At 39.1% G+C, this 24,751-nt stretch overlaps 1 protein-coding gene and 1 long non-coding RNA gene across 9 annotated transcripts in view; one reads left to right on the top strand and one right to left on the bottom strand.

The window, feature by feature from the left end:
- Positions 1-14,422, top strand: part of LOC133387789 (uncharacterized) — a 34,976-nt gene extending 20,554 nt beyond the window's left edge. For both annotated transcript variants that reach the window (XR_009763569.1, XR_009763568.1), the window contains 2 exons: positions 12,367-12,414; positions 12,921-14,422. This is a non-coding gene — a long non-coding RNA (uncharacterized LOC133387789). The remainder of the gene's footprint in view (positions 1-12,366; positions 12,415-12,920) is intronic.
- DNAJC6 (DnaJ heat shock protein family (Hsp40) member C6) overlaps positions 1-24,751 on the bottom strand; it is a 96,272-nt gene that overhangs the window by 16,342 nt on the left and 55,179 nt on the right. For 4 of the 7 annotated variants that reach the window (XM_061633345.1, XM_061633344.1, XM_061633346.1 and 1 more), the window contains 10 exons: positions 20,716-20,850; positions 19,096-19,229; positions 17,812-18,006; positions 13,646-13,763; positions 10,792-10,871; positions 7,399-7,592; positions 7,202-7,282; positions 6,252-6,698; positions 3,523-3,675; positions 2,629-2,700 (listed from right to left, as the gene is read on the bottom strand). In XM_061633345.1, the coding sequence (XP_061489329.1) occupies positions 2,629-2,700; positions 3,523-3,675; positions 6,252-6,698; positions 7,202-7,282; positions 7,399-7,592; positions 10,792-10,871; positions 13,646-13,763; positions 17,812-18,006; positions 19,096-19,229; positions 20,716-20,850 (1,609 nt within the window). The remainder of the gene's footprint in view (positions 1-2,628; positions 2,701-3,522; positions 3,676-6,251; positions 6,699-7,201; positions 7,283-7,398; positions 7,593-10,791; positions 10,872-13,645; positions 13,764-17,811; positions 18,007-19,095; positions 19,230-20,715; positions 20,851-24,751) is intronic. The other 3 variants (XM_061633341.1, XM_061633342.1, XM_061633343.1) reach the window with 1 other exon arrangement.

The raw sequence follows: 24,751 nt of genomic DNA, 5'->3' as shown, positions 1-24,751 counted from the left end.
CTCTGCCCTTTCTAAATCCAGCTTGGACCTCTGGCATTTCTCGCTCCACATATGGTAAAAGCCTTTGTTGTAGAATCTTGAGCATTACTTTACTTGCATGGGATATTAAGGCAATAGTTCAATAATTACTGCATTCCCTGGGATCCCCTTTCTGTGGAATTGGGATGTATATTGAACACTTCCAGTCTGTGGGCCATTGTTTAGTTTTCCATATTTGTTGACAATTTTTTGTCAAAATTTGGACAGATTCAGTCTCAATAGCTTGCAGCAACTCTATTGGTATGCCATCTGTTCCTGATGATTTGTTTCTTCCAAGTATTTTAAGAGGAGCTTTCACCTCACATTCTAAAATTTCTAGTTCTTCATCATACGGTTCCTCCATGAATCTGTCATCCTTGCATCTCTTTTATAGAGTTCTTAAGTGTATTGCTTCCATCTTCCTTCTATTTCATCTCGGTCAGTCAGTGTGTCCCCTGTTGATTATTCAACATCCCTACTCACGGTTTAAATTTACCTTTAATTTCTCTAATCTTTTGGAATAGGGCTCTTGTTCTACCCTTTTTGTTGTCCTCTTGTATTTCTATACAATAACTATTGTAATAGTTCTCCTTGTCCCTACATACTGGTCGCTGTATTGTTGCATTTAGAGTTCTAACCGTGTTTCTGTCTCCTTTTGCTTTCCTTCTCTCTTTAACCATTTTAAGAGTTTCTTCAGTCATCCATTGAGGTCTTTCTTTTTAAGGAGAGGTATTGTCTTTTTGCATCCTTCCCTCTGACTTCACTTCATAGTTCCTCTGGTTCTCTGTCAACTATGTTTAAAGCCTCAAATCTGTTCCTTATATTCTTCTGGGATGTTATTTAAATTGTATTTTGGCATTATGAGTGCTTTGTTGTTCTTCTTTAGCTTTACTCTGATTTTCGATATTACCAGTTCATGATCCGTACAGCAGTCTGCTCCTGGTCTTGTTTTTGCAGAAAGTATGGAACTTCTCCATCTTCTGCTTCCAATTATATAATCGATTTGATTCCCATATTGACCATTTGATGATGTCCACATGTACAGTTGTCTTTTCGGTTGCTCAAAGGATGTATTTGAAAGGAACAAATCATTGGCTTCACAGAATTCAATTAGTCTCCTGCTTCATTTCTATCTCCTAAGCCCCATTTCACCACAATTCCTAGTTCTGTGTTCCCTGCTTTTGCATTCCAGTCCCCCATGATTATCAGCACATCTTGTTTTGGTGTGTGATCAATTTCTTCCAGTACTTCTGCATAAAATCTCTCCAATTCCTCTTCTGCGTTTGCCATTGGACCGTAGACTTGGATGATGGTTATGTTAATAGGTTTCTCGTTAAATCTCATTGATATAACTCACTCAGACCTTGCCTTATAGCTCTGATTGCTTTTGCTACATCAGTTCTCACTATTAAAGCAACCCCGTTTCTTCTTAATTTCTCATTTCCTGCATAAAATATTTTGTAGTTGCCTGATTGAAAATGTCCTATTCCCGTCCATTTTAATTCACTCACGCCAAGTATTGTAATGTTGATACATTCCATTTCTTGCTTGACAATTTCTAACTTTCCCTGGTTAATGCTTCTCACATTCCATGTTCCTATTGTGTGCGTCGTACAACTCCGGACTCTCCTTTCGCATCTGTGTGCATCAGCCTCTAGGCTTCCTTTCGGCTTTGACCCAGCTGTGTCATTGGTCACAGTGCTTCTCATGCTTGTCCTTTGTTCTACCCCAGTAGCTCAGTGAGTGCCTTCTGACCTGGGGGGTCTCATCTTCCTACACTATCTTGGATTCTCTGTTCATAGGGTTTTTGTGGTAAGAGGTATTCAGAGGTGGTTTACCATTGCCTTCCTCTGAGTTTAGATGCATCTTAGTCTGGTGTCTCAGCTTTGACCATTCCGCCTTGGGTGCCCCTGCTAGGCACCCTATTTAGGCATGCACTATTTAGGCATGCACAAAGATAGTTGGAAATTTGGAATCTCTGTGTGCAATAATATTACATTTTGTTCAGACTTTTGAAACATCTTTGAGGAATTTTTGCTTAAAGCTTAGGCTTCTTTTTGCCTGCGTGTGAGATTTTGTTTCAGGAGGCCAAGCTAAATGTGGTATTAAACGCATCTTTGCATTGAATGTGCCTATTTTAAATGTAAATAGCAGCTTCTAGGGGAATGTGATGATTATCAGGATCACAATAGGTACAAGAAGGGGGAAGTTTAATCCACAGGGGAATTTCCTCCCAATGCAAACAGCAGCTACAGAGGATAGATGTTCATCAGGACAGCAGTAGGTGAGGAAAAGGTTAAATCACCCATTCCCCCAATGTGATTCCAATAATCATCAGTCACATTGGCTATTTGCATTTCTTAAAATGCATGTTAAATGCACAGACACAGCTAGTTTGGACTGAGTAGAGGTACAGTCTTCTTGGTAACTTTGATTAGCATGTTTTATGTTCAGATAAAAACAAATGAATTCGATCGGTTCATTTTAAATAACCATTAGAGGTATTTATTTGTGCAATTATCATCACACAGTCTACTTTATATTAAAATAAATCTATGTGAATACAGTTCATATAATCTTCAACAAGTTAAAAACTAGTTTCAGACAAACCTGATTTGCTAGGCCATTCCCAATCATCTGAAACATCTGGTTGAATGGAAACAGATGGTGTACTAGAAGAAGCTAAACAAGGAGACAATAGCCTATTAACACACATTGGTTTTCAAAATTAAAGGGAAAATCTTCCAATAATTGTTTTTATCTTCTGTTTTTCTATTTAACATCATCACTTAATGGACAGTGTTTTCGAGAAGATAAGCAAATATATGCACTTTTCACTATATTCATACTTTTGACAGAACACTGTGTACATTGGTTACTCATTTTATTAGAAATTTGTACAAGCAATTTTTTCAAGCCAGTTATCCAGAAATTAAGTATAGATGAAGCTTGAAGCCTGGGGGGAAATTCATATCCACTTATACTTCACTATACAGTTGGGGAAAGTTCTCATGCAGCCCTCAGAGAAACCTGTAGATAACTTCTTCCAGCATATTCCAAGCTTCTTTTGTAAGATAAAACCTACAATTCAAAATAGTATGGTTTTTGATGCCATATAACCTTATTCTATGTAGTTTGTTCAGAAGTAAGCACCACAGAGTTCAGGTGTTTGCTCCTATATACGTGTATATAAGACTGTAGAGTTAATTCTCTTTTTGTGGAGAAGTACACAGTCTGTACAGTCCAAGACATATCTGGATATCAAACAATTTCATATTATGTGAACTATTAGGAGCCTGTGGCTTGTTCCTGTTAACTTCAAAACATGAAAACCACATCTTACTACTCAACATCTGTGGCCTACAAACCATAGAAGAAACTGGAAGAGAAACTATTTTACTTTATTCTGTTTACAAATAATCTGCAAGTCTTGGAAGAGTTGGTTTCCACCATTAAATGTTTGTATTCAAAAACAAAAAGGCAGGCATTTGAAATCTTTCCTACCCATGTTAAAAGGGTCTCCTTGCACTGTAGGTGAAGGACTCCGTGCTCCTTGAAGGAATGGATCAGTGGTGGCACTTGATGAACCAAGAAAAGAGCCTAGAAGATCTGGTGCAGTTGTCTTAGGACTACTCCCAAATGGGTCAAAGGCAGTTGCTGCAAGAACATCATGTTTGTTTTATTAAACATGCATCCCATTTACCCCCAAATTCCACTCTTAGGCTATATTCTTTTTCTCCAGAGCAATCCCATATTGCTCCTAACTTTTCTGTACATAAAAATAGGATATATAGGGAGGAGATTACAGGCATGCTGTCAATTCAATAACTATGGATGACAAAGGCTCATATTGCCACTTCTGCATTTATCTTCCCTCTTTGGGGTGGGGAAGCAGGAAGGGGATGTAAACCGAGTGACAACCTCCTTTCACACATGCTTGAAACTGGGACTTTATAGGAGGATGTTTTAATTGTGACTCACCCACCCAAACAATCAAAACAAGAAACAACTCTTCATAATAACCAGAAGGCTTGCAACATCTAAGCTGGGCATGCCACCAAGATTATGCAACTTTTACAACTTTTACCCTCGCTTTGCATTAGGATCCCACCCCACTTCTGTTTTGCAGCTCTCATTTCTTTTGATTGTTTTATCCAGAATGTACATAAATTTCACTAGCTACACAACTTCTAGGAGTTTGTTCACATTTAGCTCCTTAGCATTTCAGTACTTTCTTCTCCTGTCTGCTTTCTGTGTTCACTTTTAACTAGGCTGTTTTCTAATATCTTCTAACTTTAGTTAAGAGGCTAGAAGATTTAAGGAACAATAATCTTGACAGAGAGAAAAAAAGCCTTTTAAAAGGATGTTGCCGGCTATGCACCTGCAAGGTGTTGTGGTGTCATGTTCGGATGTTCCATCAGCTCAAGGTGAACATGTCAACAATACTGGTACAAAGCAGTTTTTGTAAAGTATGTTAAGAGTCAGATTGAGTGGAAGAAAGCTTCACATAGGACCAAGAAATAGGAGGAGCTTTGCATCACCAGAAAATTAGGGATATGCACAATGGTACTGAACAAGCCCTAAAGGGCAGGGTAGCTGAAGGAAGAGAAACAGCGCAGGGGCAGGATAAGAAATGGGTAAAAATGTGGAAGATAACAGAGGCCTGGGGAAATGGTGGCTGGACACAGCAGAGAGTAAAGAAGAAAGGAAAAATGTCAAAAGGACAGAAGCGAGTCAGGGATGCTGGCCAAGACAATTTGAAAAAAGTCTGGGCAGGGTCTGAATTTCATGCATTGGATTAGGATTATGCAGGCATTATCTTTAATGGCATATCAGTAGCTGTTTAACCAGTTTTGGGGTTTGTTTTGTTTTTAAAGAAAGGACAGAATGATGTGATGAGTTTAATACAAATAATGATTCTTGTTGCAAACTTTTACATGGAAAAAAGAACCACATGACCTCCCCCCCCCCTGCCCAGTTGCCACTTGAGTGAAACAATAACAATCAATGATGCAGGCTGGTGGTGGTGGTGGTGAGGGGGAGTCACATGACTGCTGCCAGCATGTGCTAAACAAGAATAGCCATTTAGCATGCTGTCACAATCAAAGGTAAACTGGCAGTTGTGATTGCACGCTAAAAGCTCAGCATGTTCCAGTAGCAGTCACAACATGCCTTATCTCCTTGGCATACATTATGTGGCTGACACTGAATCAGGTAAACAATAGCAGGGCTGTTTGTCTGGTTAGGGGAATTCCACAGTTTTACACAAACCAAGTGACCAGAATGACTTCAGATAATCAAGGGTTTATAACTGACAGTACAAGGAATTCCTTGTTTCCATAAACAAAGGCTTGAGTTCTAGGCAGAATTATAGAATCATAGAATCATAGAGTTGGAAGGGGCCTTTCAGGCCATTGAGGTACTGCGATTGGAAGGAGGCTTACGGAAGGGAACTGTCTCATCCTCCCATTACCCCTACAGCTGTGTGCACCTACCAAAAAGGTTCTCTGGAGGGTAAGGAGACCTTCCTGAATAGTGTGGGATGGGACATCACCAGGGCTGCAAGGGAAGGGGGAATTGTCCCAAATCTGATAAGGAACGTTTCCTTTCAATCACATTTCTCAGAGCCGAGGCTTTGGTTGTTACACCAACTTAACAGTTATCGTCTCTGAATCTTGATTGCTCAGAAAAGCCCTTAAACAACCACAGAATCCTAATAAAGACAAATGCTCTTTTAGGAAAACTAAACTGTTTATTAGGTTTCTCATTTCTCCAGTCTTAAGTTCAGTTTCCTACTTTTCCACATCAGTTTCCCATTTGAAAAAAAGTCCTCATGAAAACTTGCCAGCATTTCTAACATACACATTTTTGCAAGCAATTCCCCCTGATATAATGTATTGCTGGGGGCTCCTAGTGGGAAAAAGGATGGGATATAAATTTAATTATGAAGAAGAAGAATATGCATTTTATGCACTTTCCTCTAATATACAGATTTTTGTACACATTTTGTCATCAGAACTGTATTGCAAAATTCAATGGAGTGCAAGTTTCAAAGGACATATTCCTTTCTATATTGTTTTCGGAAGTGTAAGTTGTTTACATTAAAATGTGAACTGAACTGTATTTCACACACACCCCATTCCTAGTCCACAGAGAATCCTATTTAGCAGTGACTGCTGAGAAATAAATTGGAAGTAACGAAAAAACCAAGGGCCACAATTAGGAGTTTTTACCTTCTCCAACTCTTGGGGACAAAGATGGTGATGCTGAAGCTGCAGACCGTCGTGGGGTGGATTGTGAAGATCCAGTGGCACTCACATGAAAGACATCCTCAACAGTTGTTTGTCCACCTTGGCTTGGTCCTCCAGAGTTACCAACTCCAAAGAGATCACTCAGCAAGTCTGAATTAGATGGGGGTGCTGCAGATGCTGCTTGGAAGTTCTTGCTCATAGGACTGCCATCCAAGCCTAAAAGGTCGACATCCTCTGGGGGTTGTGGGCCTGGTGGATCTTGATGCTTCTTACTGTGCTTTGGTGCCCCATGGATTTTGTCAGTGCTGGTGTTACTGTGCTGACTGGAGAGGGATAAGAGTTCATCATCTGACTGTTCACTTTCTTCATGTACCAGTGCCGCCCGATCCTCAGAACTGGGATGAGAGCTGCTTCTCTCTAGTTTTTGATCTAAGTGGTCCAAAATAGCTCAAGATTAGCTAGTAGTTCTGTTGATCCCCCAGTACAGGAATTATATACATATTTTTACACAAGCCACATGTGGAACCAAACACTCATCAGCAATTGCAACATTTACACTGAATCCAAGTTCTTTTAGTTAAACATACAGTGAAATATACAAAACTGAAAAAACACTGGTAGCACATTGATTTTCCAACGGACATATTATAGCCAACTGTAACAATGAGAACAAAATGAGCCTGGCATCAGAACTTAGCCACATCCCAAAAGTTCTGTAAAGTGTGATGAGCCCATTGAATACTATGCATGTGCACGCACTAGCCAATCATTCCTGTGAGTCAGGAAAATGCTTATATGCTGCCATGGGACTATGTGAACGCAATGTTCCCAAGCTCCTTGGAATCAGGCAATGAGATAAGGAATGAAAGAAAACTAATATGTGGATTATGAATTCTGAAACATATGTTACCCAAGCAGAAATCTTAATATACCTTGCCAGCTGAGGGATGACAAAAATGCACCTTGTCCAGCATTCTTAAGGTTATCTTGTGATGCATCTACAGAGCCTCTACCTATAACGTACAAAGAGTCAAAACATATGAAAGATGAGTGAAAGTGAAACTGAAACCTTGAAAGTGAAACCTTGGCATTTTCATTAAAGCCAAGACTGCTACACAAAACCTCTTACCTGCCAGGGCAAGGGTGTCCTGGTGTTCCTGATGCGATGAGAAAAGAATGCTTGGGTTGATATCTTTTGTTGTGAAGTTCTCCCATGGAGGAGTCAGGTCAGTCTGTCTGTCAGTAGAATCTATTTCTATCTCCAGTATGACATGAAAGAGCTGAGGATATTTATCTGACGAGTCACAGGCATCCAACTCAGGTCTAAACATTGACAGAAAGTTCTTCAAATTAAAATAAAACAGTCTGAAGATGACCTGTTAAAATCAAATCTTGAGCCTGAATGTGATAAACACAAAGAAGTTACTTGATATAACTGAAATAATAAAACTGACTTTGCATTACATATATAGAGTGTTGTATCCTAGTGGACAGGAACACCAATAAAAACTTCCCTTGGAGAAATTCAGTTAATGTTTTGGCTTCGTACTCAATATCTAAGTATCTGAAATCTCAGAAGAATTTTCTGGTCACAAAAGAGGAGGATGGCTTGGATTTGTAGTACCAGAAAACAGTTCAATTGGGTTCAAGAATTATTTCATAGTGATCCACAGAGAAAGGAGATATAATGTTCCTCTGTGAACATATAAAAGGAGAGTTAATTCACTTTTAACATTCTCCCCGATTAAAAGCTCAAGACATGTTGTGATGCAATAAATAGATTACAGAAAAAGGCTCCTTTCTGCAACTTCAGAAACCTTGAACCTGTCCCAACATGCTTAGAAGCCTTGGGCTAGGTGCAGCAGATGAAGTTCTGGCAATTACCACAGCTATCCCTGTTCTAGCCCATTTAGCAGCCCTGCTGCCATTGCCACCAACACTTACTTACTCATTCACCTGGGCAGTGTCTGCCTTCTTCAGACACAAGGCGAAACAAGAGAGTCATGGCTGAAAGGACTGGAATGGGGTTCTGTGGAAGCTTGACAACGGACAGAGCAGATCTCTGCTATAGCTATCACAAGCTTCTCTACATGCAAGAATTGCTTCACATGTTCCTGTATCAGTATGTAGTCATTAGTCACTGTAGTTTGTGTCTGGCTGGCTTACTTGAATCATCTAACCTACCTTCTTTGCAGGCACCTGGAGTAGTGCACTTTGGCTAGTCTCACTAACCACTTGCTTCTTAAACATTCAAGGTGATATGCATGACTTGTATGGATGATCCTGCCTTAGGACAGAAGTATAACCTTAGAGCTTGAGGGCCTCTTGGGTTACAGTTAAGTCCAGGGGAGAAAAAAATAAGAATTTCCCATAAGTGTTTTATCACAGCCCTAACTTCAAAAGCCCCTCTCTAGGATGCACACCTTAACGTGGTGAGGGGGTTTGAGTGTGTTGAAGAAGCTGAGAGCAAAGCAAAGCAAAGCTAGACTCCTAGCAGGGGCACCCAAGGCAGAATGGTCAAAGCTGAGACACCAGACTAAGATGCATCCAAACTCAGAGGAAGGCAATGGTAAACCACCTCTGAATATCTCTTACCACGAAAACCCTATGAACAGAGTATCCAAAATGCAACACGAGATAGTGCTGGAAAATGAGACCCCCAGGTCAGAAGGCACTCACCGAGCTACTGGGGAAGAACAAAGGACAAGTACGAGTAGCGCTGTGACCAATGACACAGCTGGGTCAAAGCCAAAAGGAAGCCCAGAGGCTGATGCACACAGATGCGAAAGGAGAGTCCGAAGTTGTACAATGCACACAATAGGAACATGGAATGTGAGAGATCATATCGCAAACATACGTTGGATAATGGAACGGACAAAGGAATTTCAGAAGAAAATCATCCTGTGCTTTATAGATTACACCAAAGCCTTTGACTGTGTAGATCATGAAAAACTATGGAATGCTTTAAAAGAAATGGGGGTGCCACAGCATCTGATTGTCCTGATGCGCAACCTATGCTCTGCAGAAGAGGCTACTGTTAGGACAGAATGTGGAGAAACCGATTGGTTCCCCATCGGAAAGGGTGTGAGACAGGGATGTACTTTATCACCCTATTTATTTAATCTGTACGCAGAACATATCATACGGAAAGCAGGATTGTACCAAGATGAAGGAGGTGTGAAAATTGGAGGGAGAAATATCAATAATTTAAGATATGCAGACCATACCATACTACTAGCAGAAACCAGTAATGATTTGAAACGAATGCTGATGAAAGTTAAAGAGGAAAGCACAAAAGCAGGACTACAGCTAAACATCAAAAAGACTAAAGTAATGACAACAGAAGATTTATGCAACTTTACAGTTGACAATGAGGGCACTGAACTTGTCAAGGATTATCAATACCTTGGCACAATCATTAACCAAAATGGAGACAATAATCAAGAAATCAGAAGAAGGCTAGGACTGGGGAGGGCAGCTGTGAGAGAACTAGAAAAGGTTCTCAAATGTAAAGATGTATCACTGAACACTAAAGTCAGGATCATTCAGACCATGGTATTTCCGATCTCTATGTATGGATGTGAAAGTTGGACAGTGAAAAAAGCGGATAAGACAAAAATCAACTCATTTGAAATCTGGTGTTGGAGAAGAGCTTTGCGCATACCATGGACTGCGAAAAAGACAAATAATTGGGTGTTAGAACAAATTAAACCAGAACTATCACTAGAAGCTAAAATGATGAAACTGAGGTTATCATACTTTGGACACATAATGAGAAGACATGATTCACTAGAAAAGACAATAATGCTGGGAAAAACAGAAGGCAGTAGAAAAAGAGGAAGAACAAACAAGAGATGGATTGATTCCATAAAGGAACCCGCAGACCTGAACTTACAAGATCTGAACAGGGTGGTTCATGACAGATGCTCTTGGAGGTCACTGATTCATAGGGTTGCCATAAGTCGTAGTAGACTTGGAGGCACATAACAACAACAACAACAACTTCAAAAGCATCCAATTTACTATTGGGAGAATTGAAGCATTTTCATGTGTGGAACGCATTTTCATGTATGGAACATTCACCAGCAAAAGTACACTATCTAGAAGGCAAGAATTTCCCAATTTATTTTAGAATATTCATTCATTAAGGAACATGATCTTGAGGCATTATAAGGTGGATCTATGACAACCAGGAAAGTATACACACTTCTCTGTGGATTGTGTTTCTGTGCCTTTGCAGGCCTTCAAAAGGAACTCGAATATAGCTGAAGTCATGGGATGAAATGGGAAACTTCTCTGTCTACGGTCCACACCTTTAGTGGAAGGGGTCTTAAAAGCAAGCATTGCTTTTGCACTGAATTGTATTAAGATAAATAGAAAGCTATATGTACTTCATTCAGCCAGACCCCTTAGATGTCTGTTAAAATAGGCATCTCTTCCTTATGTTCTCACAATCCATAAGCAGCTATGTACTTTACTAATCAGCACACAGTATCATCTCTAGTTGTTGCAGGATACTTACTTAGTAAATTTTAACATCGTTGTTCCCAGGGCTATGAATCCAGTGTGAAACTGAATCTGGAATATTTGTGTATTTGTCATCTAAAAGAAAATGTTAAAACCAAAATTTTGATATTAAAGAGCAAACAAACCACAAAACTAATCTTAGATTTATAGGATGCAGGAACTAGCCATTTAGTTCTACTTCACTAATGTTATTGCTATAGACAGTAAAAACAAGCCTTAAATTAGTTCTAATATTTTCTTGGCAGTTCAGAATTCCATACTAGCAAAATTTTCAGTGCAATACAATAAAATGTATTTTCTTTAAATTTGCTGCTAGAAGTGTCATCAGTTCTGAGTGCCGGAGCATCACTAGATGCATGAAATGCACAAAATGCACACCTGACACTATTCCATGTGTGCCTTGATTGTGTCAGGCTAGCAGGCATTGCCAACATGGCACCAGTGTGCCTGTCAGTACCTCTTATGTTTTAGTAAATATCCCCTCAAAAATCCACATTTGACAAGAGACTGTTTGTTCTTCCTGCTCTATTCATGTTTGCACTGGTTCGGTCTCTCCTACACTGAACACATCCCCTTAAATATAGTTACATTTTCTTGGACTCCAGGACTGGACACTCACCCTCCCATCCCTCCTGAACAGAGAAGATGTGCAAAGAGCTTCTCTCTGTGAGCAGCCATAGCTGTGGCTGATGTAGGTGCCTTTTTCACATTGATGGGGTGGACATGCTTGCACCATTTTGTGGTTGTGTCTCTTTTTCTGCTTTTTAAGATGCAACAAACATTTTGTGTTATGCCATGTCTCCATGGCAGACACAGTGTGACTGGCACCCATGGCACACTATCAAAAATCCAAATGTTCCCACCGACCCTAAAATTTGACAGCCCCTGGACTGAAAAACAATCCAACTCCCAATGCATCTCTCTGTATTGAACGGAAATGCTGAAATGGTACCCTTATTTTCTACCAACTTTTTTCCATTCCTCTGGACATGTTTTCAGAAACAGGAAGAACACAAAGTGCTGAATGGAGATATCCATGAATAAAGGATCCACTCACAAAACATGACTTTCCCTCCTCTTTATCACTGCATACCACCCAAAAAAACTGCTGGGAGGATGGGGAAACCCTCGGGAATGACACGGAATGTGATACTGCAGCTAGAGGGAGAAATTTGCAAAACTGGGCATGCCTCTTTGTGTCGGGATGAGTTTCTCTCAGTTTGTGATTTTATTTAAAAAAGCCTGCATGAAAATTCATCAGAATTTTAGTACTAATTTCTCCTAATACACACATGTTAATATGCAATTTCCCCATGTACACATTTTTGCAAAGCAATCTTCCATATAATAATGCATTTTTGTATATTATTTTCACTAATATATATGCACACTATGCCCCATATATGCATACTTGTACATTACTTGGCTGGATAACTGCATTGCAATATTCAGAAAAGTGTAAATTTCAAAGGGTGACTGTGTTTTAGTTCAAGTATTGTTCCCAGAAGTGTGAATTTTGTCTTTAAATACAAATGGAATCTAATTTCTCCCCATTCCTTCTTGTGTGTAGGTGTCTTCTGCTTGCAGAAACTTCCAATTCGACCCATGATCAGCCTATGTAAGCCATATTTTTGCCTCTCTTTTCTTTCAACTAGCTGACTTGCATTTCAAGGACAACAGAGGGTTTTTAAAAATTGCATATAAAAAGATCTACAAAAAAAGTGTCATGAGCATTTTTTTTGTCAGACCAGCACATCTGTTATTATGAGGCTTAAACAGTTATTTTGCCAATTCAGAATGATTCATTATAACAAAGTGTGAAAATGCTGCATTAAGATGAAGACATTCCACTTCAGACCAATGTTAGGAATATACAGTATGTATATATATATATATATATATATATATATATATACACACACGCACACTATGGATGCTAGAATCCTAAGGCTTCAGTGATTCTCACAGTGAAATGTTTTAGGAAGTGGAGGAAAGAAATAGGAACCCAGGAATTCCTCTTGCCCTGTTTGACTTATTGCTTACAGTGGTTACATATAAGGTAACAGCTGTTTTGTACAATAAGATATGTGAATGAGTCATAAAATATTCCCCTCTAATTTGCAGGTTGGCAAGCAGAAACCAGACATGAATGAAAGATATTGTTCATGGGATAGAATTATTTACAATACTGATTTACTATCTCTCCTCTTACAAGCAATGAAATGAATTCTGACTTAGTTCTGCATGATCCTTCCAGCCCTTTTGAAAAGGCATGGATCATACATAGTAATAATTTGTGTGTGAATACAGAAGGAAATAGCTTTGTGAAGATTCCAGTTTGTCCAATGAGAATGTTACAGAAAGGCCAACCCAAATGTCTGAACCACACTGCAGTCTAAAGTAGGATCAATACTCCTTCAGCTCTATTATTAGACAAAAACAAATTACCAAGCAGATTTCAGTAAGCAGCATTATTGCATCTCTTTGATTTCACTTCTATATCTCCTAGATTTTAAAGTTTTGGGGGTAGAACGCTTATTTACTGCAGAGAGGTGTGCTTAGATGAGGTGAAACAGGAGCAGCCCCAAGCAGTTTTTTTCAAGAAAAAATGAGAACTGTTTCCCTTGATAAAAAGACAATAATTTGAAACACATCAGGAACCTATTGTTCAGCTGGCTTTTCTTTTCTTTTCTTTTTTTTGGCTTCAACAGCTGTTTTTGATCCGCTCATAGTGCCTTAAGATTTTTACATCCCATTGTTATCTCGCTACAGTATTAAAGTATTTGGGGTCAGTCAGCTAACCTTCCCACATATTTAGCTTTACATTCAACAGACAGATCAAATCATACTTTAGCCTGAAGCCGTCCCCCAATGGTTGATCGCATATGGTAAACAGAAACCACCACATCACCATGGACAGTGACTCCTAATGGAATTACAACTTTTCCTTCTTGAACGCGGAATTCCCTAAAGAGAAGTAAAATAAAATAACACATGAGAAATCTCAAAGCAAAATTCACATTGAGCAAAACAATGTTGTGGAACCCAAATGTGGAACTCCGTCCAATAGAGTTACGGTTGTCCTACACACTATCTATTTTTAGCAGCCATATTAAAGTCACATTCACACCAGACATTTAATCCACCATTATTCCATTTTAAGCAGTCATGGCTTCCCCCAAAGAATTCTGGGAAGTGTAGTTTGTGAAGGATGCCGAGAGGTGACTCCCATTCTGCTCCCAGAGCTACAATTGCCAGAGTAGTTTAACAGTCAGTCCGTCTTCCCAGAGAACTCTGGAAATTTTAGCTCTGTGAAGGGAACAGGGCTCTCCTAACAACTCTCAGCACACTTCACAAACTACACTTTCCAAGATTCTTTTGGGAAAGCCATGATGCTGTGAAGTGGAATAACAGTAGAATAAATGTATGGTCTGAATGTAGTCTAAGATGCATTTATTTTCCCAGGCTTTTGGTTTTGACTAATGTAAGAGGATGGCTGCTGGATTGTCTCATTTTGGACTTCTTGGTATGTTGATGTTTTGTTCTGATATTTGTCGGCTTTGTAGCTCTTGTACTGATTTGTGAATTTTAATATATTGTTATGTACTGCCCTGGGAACCTTTGGATTTAAGGCTGGAATAAAAAATAAATAAAAAATAAATTTTAATAAACTCAAACGTTTCTCTTTATATTATGGGCCAGAATAAACATTGGAGTTCAGTATACTTTTTGCAATCCAAAAAGTTTTGTGCCAGTATTAGAATACAAATGCCATCCCGTTTAGACTACTGTAACGCGCTCTACATGGGGCTGCCTTTGAAGACTGTTCGGAAACTTAAACTGGTACAAAGAGCTGCAGCCAGAGTGTTAACAGGGGCTGGTTACAGGGACCATATAACTCCCTTGTTACAACAGCTCCACTGGCTGCCAGTTTGTTTCCGGTCACAATTCAAAGCTGGTTTTGACCTTTAAAGCCTTATACGGCCCAGGTCCAGGCTATTTGTCAGACTGTATCTCCCTATACGAGCCTGCCCGGGCCCTGAGATCTTCAGGAGAGGCCCTTCTCTCAGTCCCAACACCCTCGCAAGTGAGACTGGTGGGGACACGAGATAGGGCCTTCTCGGTGGCTGCTCCTAGGTTCTGGAACTCCCTTCCTAGGGAGGCACGAATGGCCCCCTCCTTGCCATCCTTCCATCAGCAAGTAAAGACTTTTTTATTCCGACAGGCTTTTGGGATAGAAGGTGTTTAGGATTGGGCTTTACAAGGCTTGTTTTATTGTTTTATATTATTATTTGTATTATTTTAAATTGTTTTTAGATTTTTAAGTGCCTTTTAAGGTTTTAAGGTTGTGCATAGTTTAATTGTATTTTAATTGTATGTTTTTCTATGTTTTTAACTACATGTAGTTCTATTTGTAAGCCGCCCTGAGTTCCAGTTTGGAAAAAGGGCAGGGTAAAAATAAAGTTTCAATCAATATAAAAAAAAATTCAGTTTTAATATCTATCCTAAATGGCAGAATAACATTCCATCTGAAACAGCAGAGGTTCTAGATGCGTTGGACCAATGTCTGGAGGCTTTGACAGGCTGGATGAGGACCAATAAACTATTGACTGAATCTTAATAAGTTGAAGGTACTGTGGGGAGGCAGTTCTCATGTCCAGAAGTTGGGGGACAACTTGTTCTAGAATGGGGTAGCACTCCCTTTGAAGGGGTAGGTCCTTAGCTTGTGGGTACTCTTTGACCTGCTGTTGTCATTAGAGGCCTAGGTGGACTCAGTAGCTAGGAATGCCTATTTCCAGCTCTGATCAGTTCACCAGTTACAGCCATTCCTGGACCAAGATAGTCTGGTATCAGTAACTCATGCTCTGGTGACTTCTCATTCGGATTAATGCAATGCACAGTATATAGAGCCACCCTTGAAAATTGTACAGAAGCTGCAGTCAGTGAAGAAAGCAGTTATCATGTTATTAACTAGGACAGGAAGATGGGAGAATGTACACAACCCCTTAAAGTAATGCACTGGCTGTCTGCATGTTACCAAACCTGATTCAAGATTTTGGTAATGGTCTATAAAGCCCCAAATGAGTCAGGGCCCGAGTATCTGCAGAAGAGCTTCCAGATGACTTGATCATTAAGATCATTCAGAGGATTCACGGCTATAGTACTCACAAATGGGCATTCAACTTTGGAACAATAACCTCTGAGAGTTATATCTATTCCCTTCCTTTTTGGGATTCAGACATCTGCTACAGCCATTTCTGTACCCAGGCCTTCTCAGTCTGATATGGTAATGGTGGCCCTGGATAGAATGTGTGGGTTTGTGTTTTAATTAATTACTTTATGAATATTTTTGTTCTGTATTTGTTTAATCATTGATGTAAATGAGTTATTTATACTTATTTATTTTTATTAAATTTATATCTTGCCTTTCCTTCCAGAAGGAGCCCAGGGTGGCAAACAAAAACACTTCAAAACATCTTAAAAACAAAAGACTTTAAAATATATTAAAACAAAACATCTTAAAAACATCTTTTAAAAAGCAACTTTAAAAACATCTTAAAAAGCAATTCCAGCACAGATGCAGACTGGGCTAAAGTTTCTACTTAAAAGGCTTGAAAGAGGAAAGTTGTACATCACCTTGAGCTTTGTTGGAGAAAGGGTGGTTCATAAACATAACCACCAACATGCTAAACTCACACAATTATTTTGTTACATTTCACACAGCAAATTCTGTGTAAGCCATATATGCCACTCATGTATTTCAGTCCATCTACATGTATGATGCTACATATAGTTTGAACATTATTCTATACACAGTGTGAAATAACAGGATTTTCAGCCATTTTGCTTTGAGTTTTCGCTGTAAAACATGGGTTGTAAAGTGGCTGCTTTTTGTTGCAAAGCAGGGATGGGGAATATGTGGCCCTCCAGAGGTTGCTGGACTATAATTCCCATTATCCCTCAAATTGTCTAAACTGGCTGGGGCTGATGGGAATTTGAGTCCAACAACACCTAGAAGGCCACAGGTTCTCCATTCCTGTTTTAAAGGGTCTTGGGCATAAGAGGGTGAAATGTTAGGATCTCCACACCTAACAGTGCTCTCAGTTGGGTGCTGCAGGAGGAAGGAGCTGGGAGAAGACCACAAAAGGGACTTAGAAGCTCACTGAAAAATACAAATGGATAAGTACAGGACTGGAGAGGGAAAGTCTAGAATAGGTATAGCTGGATTCATTTATCCCTGCTAATTTTTTATTTACTCTTCTGGGGAACTACTAACACTGTAAAGTTAGCTTTTCCCCTAGGTTTCCTCAAAAACTGTTTAACGTGTTGCCTTACTAAATCATAAAGTAAAAGCATAATTTGTTTTGGAAAATGTCAGTCTGAGGCCTTGTTATTCATCCCATGCATAAGTGCCATTCCACTCTACCCAATATAGGGAGTAGGTTGGGCCAGTTAGCAAGGAGGTGTTGGTTTGGCTGGATTGCTTGTCTTCCTTCCCTCTTGAAAAGTGCAGGCTACAACCCATGCCATCACACACAGATACACTATCTGAAAAAAGGCATCACATTTGAAGCAATCCATTCTCAACATCAAAATGTAAGGGGCAAAACACTATTCCTATTTAGGCATTCTGTCCCTGCAGATATCCAACATATGAAGGAGCTATCGAGAACATGGCCAACATGTATGCTGGCCACACTTACCAGCTGGTGTGTGATGATGATCATCAGTGTGAAGGGAGGGTGGCCCTACACACATACAGTTGTAAACGTGTTGGGCTCCCTTCATGGAGATGGGAATTCTGACTCACATCCAAGTGGTCACAGCTGTGTGGGTAAAGAGCTCCTTTAGACTGATGTTAATCACACATCAGCCAGAACGTGCAACTACCATGTTCACTGGCACTGGGGGCATCATTAACTTGTATGCCCTAGACAACTTATTCATGGGTACTGAAAGCATGACTAGGACTTTTGTTCCTGGAATATTCTTAAGTTAACACAGTGGCACTCACTTCATTCTTTCATATTCCTGGGAGGTTGTGAAGATTCTAGTTTCTCCAATAAGAATGTCACAGAAAGGCCGACAGCCATTTCTCTGCTTGTTGAAACAGGGCACTGGACTGAGGAGGACCGATTTGATAGTTAGCGGTTTGCAGTGAGGTTGAATAGGCTTGTCTGCAATTAAGTCACAAATATATCCTATGTACCTGCAATAAAAAATAATTAAGAAGAATCCATTTTAATTACTGCTTTGCATCCTTTAGCTCTATAAAGACAAACGTTAGGTTCTCAAGTTGCTACAAACTAATTTTTCAATAGCATGAAACAGGAATGCTAGGACTGTAATTTTTAAATGTAATCTTATTAGAGATCTCGAGGGTGGAAATCCTGTGAGGAGAAGGAAAGCATAAACAAAAGCATCTTCACAGACTTGATGCAGTTCCATCTGAAAGCTACAGAAGCATTTGGTTCCTATTCCCTGCCAACAGGACTACTTCCAAATCCAATGTTGTACCAACAGGCTATAAATTAATATAGTCTTAGGGCAGTATTCAACTAACATGTCCTGTTAGCACAAGAGTTTCCACTTGTGCAACTGGACTTCCTTCTGCTTCCCTCCCCTTGCATACACCCCATTCTTTCTCCAAATCTGCTCCAGAGAGTTGGGGAAACCCCAGAATAGATTTAGGGGGCATGTAGGGGGGAGAGGGGGAAGTTCCATTGTGCAAGCAAAAATCCTTGAGCTGATGGACCCTGCCTTAGCACTGTGTGGGATAAAAAAACCCTTAAGAATTTAGACTAGGGATCAAGACCTGTGGTCTTCCAGATGCTGCTGGACTACAACTCCCCATCTCTGGTATATATTCCACTGTTTCAAGATTTTAAACTCTTGTGGTTCTCAAAAATCTGGGCTTGAGATTACTAGAGACTGAACAGAAAACAGTGAGTAAATGTTTTTATTTCTAGTCATTCTGGAACAGTAACTTTCATGGGACCAAAATAACTCAGGAGTACATGGAATAGTTTTGGAATGCAGCCTTTGGAATCAAGGGGCCAAAGGCAATTATTAAAGTGGGATTGTTGAAGCTCTAGTTGAAAGTACTTATGCCAATCTGCCTTGAGCCAGTTATGCATTTTAATTACTTGATAACATGTATTCCCACTGATTTCAATGCATACCTAGCTTTGTGGGGAAGGGTGGAATTTACTAAAATCTGACTCCTGTATAAAGGAAATGGACAGTCACACTGCACACAATGAGACATTTGATCAGTCAGGAAACCAGTGTGCCATACCTTCTGTGGGATGGCCAGAGTACTATCCCAGGTCTCTTTGAATTTAACAACTGAATGGCATGAGCTGGATTAGAGAAGAGATGACAGAAACAGAACATTGCACTGACCAGGACTGCTGACGCTACACGACCATCCTGTCAAATAAAATGCAAGAGCATCTATCAGGAAAATTTTACCCTCTAATTAGACTTTTTCTACCTAATGCATGCAACACCATTTGAGCAAGATTATTTCAAGGTAGAAGCTTCATGGCTAAAAAGGAAGTATCGAGTACATATCGCGTAAATGTGTGCAGGATTAGATTATCAGTAATAAATGTATAGTGATGGTTGAAATATTTTTGAAAAGATGAGGAGTGTCAAAGGAATGTTATTTTTATATGGACTGAGTGTTTTGCAAACTCTCCATTTTTAAAAAAAACACAACCTAAACGTTTAATGCTAAATACAATAGCAATTGAGTGCAAATGCCACTAATGCCCCAAAGCACTATACAGATATAACCTATACTCAATCAATGACATCCATGCCATTTGTATGGCCATTCTTAGGCCTAATGCAGAGGCCATGAAAAACTGTTTCCATTATACCACTACTAAGATTTGCCAGTCTTACTGCATATTCCAGCCTCCATACCAGCACTGCATCTCCCTTGCAACTAGACTCTCCATGCAATTGAGCAGGCAGATGTGGCAAGAAGCTTCTCAACATTACAGATCCTGCATGCAGCAATGCCACAAGGAAATTGTTTTCATCAATCTCCACACAAGCTCTGCAACATTAATTAGCTTCCTGTTCAGTTGAGGTGTACTCAGAAAGATACTTCTATGTCACTGACAGGCTGAATTGGATCTTCCTTTTTCTTGCTCTTAGCTTTGTTGTTGGGGTACACAGAAGCAGAACATCAAGCATATTAATAAGACTGCAACTTTTAATCATTTAGATTTACTATTAAATAACCCCTAATTCATTGGGTCACACACACTTTATTGTACACCACTATGATATTTTGTGAGTGAGTTGGCGGTTTAGAAATACTCTTATAAATAAATATACAGATATATGCACACATGTAGATTGGTGGGTGTCAAGGTAGAAAAAGCATCTCCCCCTTTCTAAAAATAAAGTTTGCTGTTTTCTTCAAATCCATGCTTCAGTCAGTTAAGCACACATTCAGTTAATAAACTATGATTTATTTACGCTGGTGATAGCCCTACTTTTATTAGGGTTAGGTATGGCTGGGATGGAAGAAAGCAGTATGACTGCCCAATCCAGTCACTCCCCGCCCCCCGCACTTTTCATCACCGTCAGCATCTACAGCCAAAAGAACCCACAACAGCATTCAGAGACAAAGCTGAGGCTGTTACCAAGTTAGGTACATGGTGTTCTACAATTCTGCAGTTACAAAGGTTATCATTATACAAATCTGTATAAATACAGATTTAAATCAAACATCTCAATTTTAACTTGAGTTCCTTTTATATGTTGGTTGGTTGACACCTTCTCTCATCAAACAATTTATATCAAGGATGGATTTGTTTTTAAGTGTATTTTTCTCATTTCTCTATTCTAAAAGCAAGCTGTTTTGCGGTAAGACATTTCTGAAGAAGTGGTTACTTACTGCCTGACTTACCATACAGTGGATGACACAAACATTTTTGGGATTCTGCTGCAACCAGTTGTGCATGTTCTTGCATACAGCATAGAGGTTATGGAGACTGGGTGCTTGTCTAACTGGCCAACTACATTCAGATACCTAAAGTAGAGAGAACACAGAGAACACAGAGAACAAAAATTTGAAGTTTCATACTGATGATGATTTTCAATTCATCTTTTGTGGAAGAGAACAACAGTAATTAAACGATGCTATACCATTGCCACACTGGTGGACAAGCTTGCCCTTTAAGCATGTTTCTCAATCATTTAATCAAAGAGCTGCTAGCCAAACAAGTGAAATTCATTGCTTAGAAAGAAAGTCAAGTCAGGCTTGAGAAAACAAGGATTTAGAATTTCAGTTATGTATTTTTTCAACCCCATATGTTCTTTTCTGAACATTGCCTTAATCAATTTCTACAAAGTGTTAGGTGAATTTGACTAATAAAAACTATTTAAAATTCCAGTTTTTTCAGCTTCCTCTATGCAAACTCTTCTTAGGTCCATCATGTTAGAGCATGTTTAAGGCATATAATGTGGTTTTAAGGCTGCAGTATTTTAAACCACTTACAGCTTTAAAAGAAAAAGGGTTGTATCCAAGTCAGGGACATGGAACCTTTTAGTTACTAAGTCATACTCAGAATAGACTTACTTAAATCAATAGACTTGACTAACTTATTTCAAAGGTTTTTTTATACCTCGCCCATCCTCCAGAGCGGAGCACAGTTTGGCTTACAACACAAGATATAACATAAACAGTAAATATAAAATAAAATCATACATCGATTATGAAAACAGCAGCACTAAGCCTCAAGTTTATTTATTTCAATGTGTCTGCTATAACTATGACACCACTGGATACAGCCCTAAAAATATGTTGATTGATAAGTATATCATAAGACTAAAGAACTGAATCAAGCATATACAAGAAAAACAATCCTGATTTCCATTGTAGCTCTACACTGATGGCAATATTATGCACACACACACACCCCTCCATAATATGATGGATAGTAATTCCAAAGAACTATCAGAAACTGACAATTCGCATAAGGGGGATAGCCTCCTTTTCAAAAAGGCAAACCAGGAAAGGAGGAAAAGTTAAGATGGTCTAATCAGCTTCTAGGAGTGTTGGGCTAATTTAAGATGTTAATTTGGGATCAGCCAATGTTAACTTGATTTCCATAATCAGGTGGGCAGTGATAGTACTTTCTTTGAAGTTAAAGTTCACTTAACAAATAAGCAACAGGTACATAGGAAACTCTACTTAAGTTACATATAAGATACAGATGATAATCCTAAATGCACTACAGAGTAAGCTCTCTTTAACACAGCGGAACTCCCCACCCCCCGCCCCAAGTAAACATATACAGAATTACACAGAAGAGAGGCCTCACCAGTATTGTAGGCCAATAAAATAAGAGGAGGGTTAAATGTTTTGGCAACACAAATACAAGTGATAACCAGAGTAAAGTAAAGTATTTGTAATTATTTTAAAACCTTCATTCCTTAGGATTGCCATTGAGCTGGCCCCTGAAACAAGAATCCCTGTATATATGATTTGTCACTTTTTTAATTGGGCCACTGGTTGGATGTACACATTGCACTGGGTGGCATTCAATGCTAGTCCTACACAGAGTAGACTAGGGATGGAATCCTCTCCTTTTTTACATTTTGTTTTTAAGTGTGGCCCCCTAGTGGTTGTTAACAATCCAATTCCTTTTTCCTCCAATATAATTTCATTTTCTTTATCCATCCATCATCCATCCATCCATCCATCCATCTATCCATCTGCACTTTGCAGAGAATTATCGATATTATAATTGCTATTTATTCCCAAGTCTCTACTGGTATTGATCTGTAATAATAATCATCAAATCAAATTTTATTATGCGGTCATAGACCCAATATACAATTGATTTTACAGATAATAAAAACCATAGTTATAAAATATATATATATCAAACAGAGCTCATAGGTGTTAAACAAAAGATTGATTAGCTAAGAGGAGGGGATCTTCATACGAATCAGTTGGGCAGTGGAGATCAACTTGACAACAGATAGAGTTGTTGGTTTATCTAGGCCAGCCAAAAGGTGTTGCAGTAATACGGTTTTGGGCCTGCCGGGAAGGTTTTTAAAATAGGGTTTAAATATCTGAAGCATTCAGCGCAATAATAGGAGCAGACGAAGAAGACATGGGACAAAGATTCGATGTCTGCATTCTTGCAGGAGCATAAATGGAGTTCTAGGGGTGTGCCCTGGTAGCGGCCTACTAAGAGTATTGATCTGTATTCTGAACTCTGTAATTATTTCCTATCTACATTCCTTTTCAAGTGCATTGCAGAGCAAATTGAGCAGATAATCAAGTCAGTGTCTTCCCTCCTGCTGCTTACAATCAACACCCAGAGCTTGGAAAAGTTACTTTTTTGAACTACAACTCCCATCAGCCCAATCCAGTGGCTATGTTGGCTGGGGCTGATGGGAGTTGTAGTTCAAAAAAGTAACTTTTCCAAGCTCTGCCATTCCCCCTTACTGCTTTCTGTATGTCAGTTACAATCAATGTCAGTTGACATCAGTGAAAGGGAATACACATTTGAAGAGCTCACATAGAAAGTAGCTTGATAGAAGTATCACTCACACTATCGATTTCAAAACAATTTTTAAAAAAATGAATAGCGAAAAAAGAATGAATGAATTGGAAACCAGGCATAGAGAGTTACTACTTCAAAATTCTCTCCACAAAGATAGAGAATATCAGAAATAATAATTAATCTGATGGCAAATCCAATTATAGCAGAAATGGCGCCCATCAGACCATGGTATTCTCGATTTCTATGTATGGATGTGAAAGTTGGACAGTAAAAAAAGCGGGTAAGAGAAAAATCAACTCATTTGAAATGTGTTGGAGGAAAGCTTTGCGCATACCATGGACTGCGAAAAAGACAAATAATTGGGTGTTAGAACAAATTAAACCACAACTGTCACTAGAAGCTAAAATGATGAAACTGAGGTTATCATACTTTGGACACATCGTGAGAAGACCTGATTCACTAGAAAAGACAATAATGCTTGGAAAAACAGAAGGGAGTAGAAAAAGAGGAAGGCCAAACAAGAGATGGATTGATTCCATAAAGGAAGCCACAGACCTGAACTTACAAGATCTGAACAGGGTGGTTCATGACAGATGCTCTTGGAGGTTACTGATTCATAGGATCGCCGTAAGTCGTAATCGACTTGAAGGCACATAACAACAACAACAACTTAGGTTCATTAAGGTCTACTTAGCTGAATACAATCCATTGATTAAAAATGGATGAAGAAAGGGTTTTTCCATCACAATGCTATAGGATACAAAAAGCCAGGCCTCAAAGGAAGAGTTACTCTCCGTGCCTTTTCCTTCTACTGTGTTAAAATTAATGAGATTATATATGCTATTCACCTAAATTTTGGCCAGTCCTGCCATCTTAAGCTCTGCAATTACTATCAATGACCAATGAGCTGTAAACTAAATGCTTTACTGTAAGCTACCATCTGGCTATTAAGAAACCACCACATTTGGAAAAAGTTTCTATAGTTATGCACACAGCGACAGGCTTTAGGAGAAAACCATCTGCATCCATTTTTTCTACAGTAATGTAGAAAAAAACATACTGGCTTGGATCCTAAGTTTTGCTCCATTAATAGAAAGAGCTTCCATTCACAAGAGGAAAGTTCAGCTCATGAAGAATCCCTTATGTGAATGGAACTATCTGTATAGAGCAGGCTGTTTTGCTATAGAGCAGAAACTAAGCTGGTAAGCATTTGAGTATCTACAGCCTGTGCTTGCATTGCATTCAACAATTATTTGGAGATATAGTTGATTCAGCAGCCAACCCAGACAACAGGAACATTTTTTTAACAGAACGAAGGAATTAAAACCTATTTTAATCATGTTTTAACAATCCTACCACTTTAAAAAATACAATATATTTAACAAAAGTAAAGAGGTCTGCTAACCAAATAAT

This window comes from Rhineura floridana, chromosome 6 (assembly GCF_030035675.1).
Source record: "Rhineura floridana isolate rRhiFlo1 chromosome 6, rRhiFlo1.hap2, whole genome shotgun sequence".
In the NCBI taxonomy this organism is placed as follows: domain Eukaryota; kingdom Metazoa; phylum Chordata; class Lepidosauria; order Squamata; family Rhineuridae; genus Rhineura; species Rhineura floridana.
This window is presented reverse-complemented; position numbering and strand designations above follow the sequence as displayed.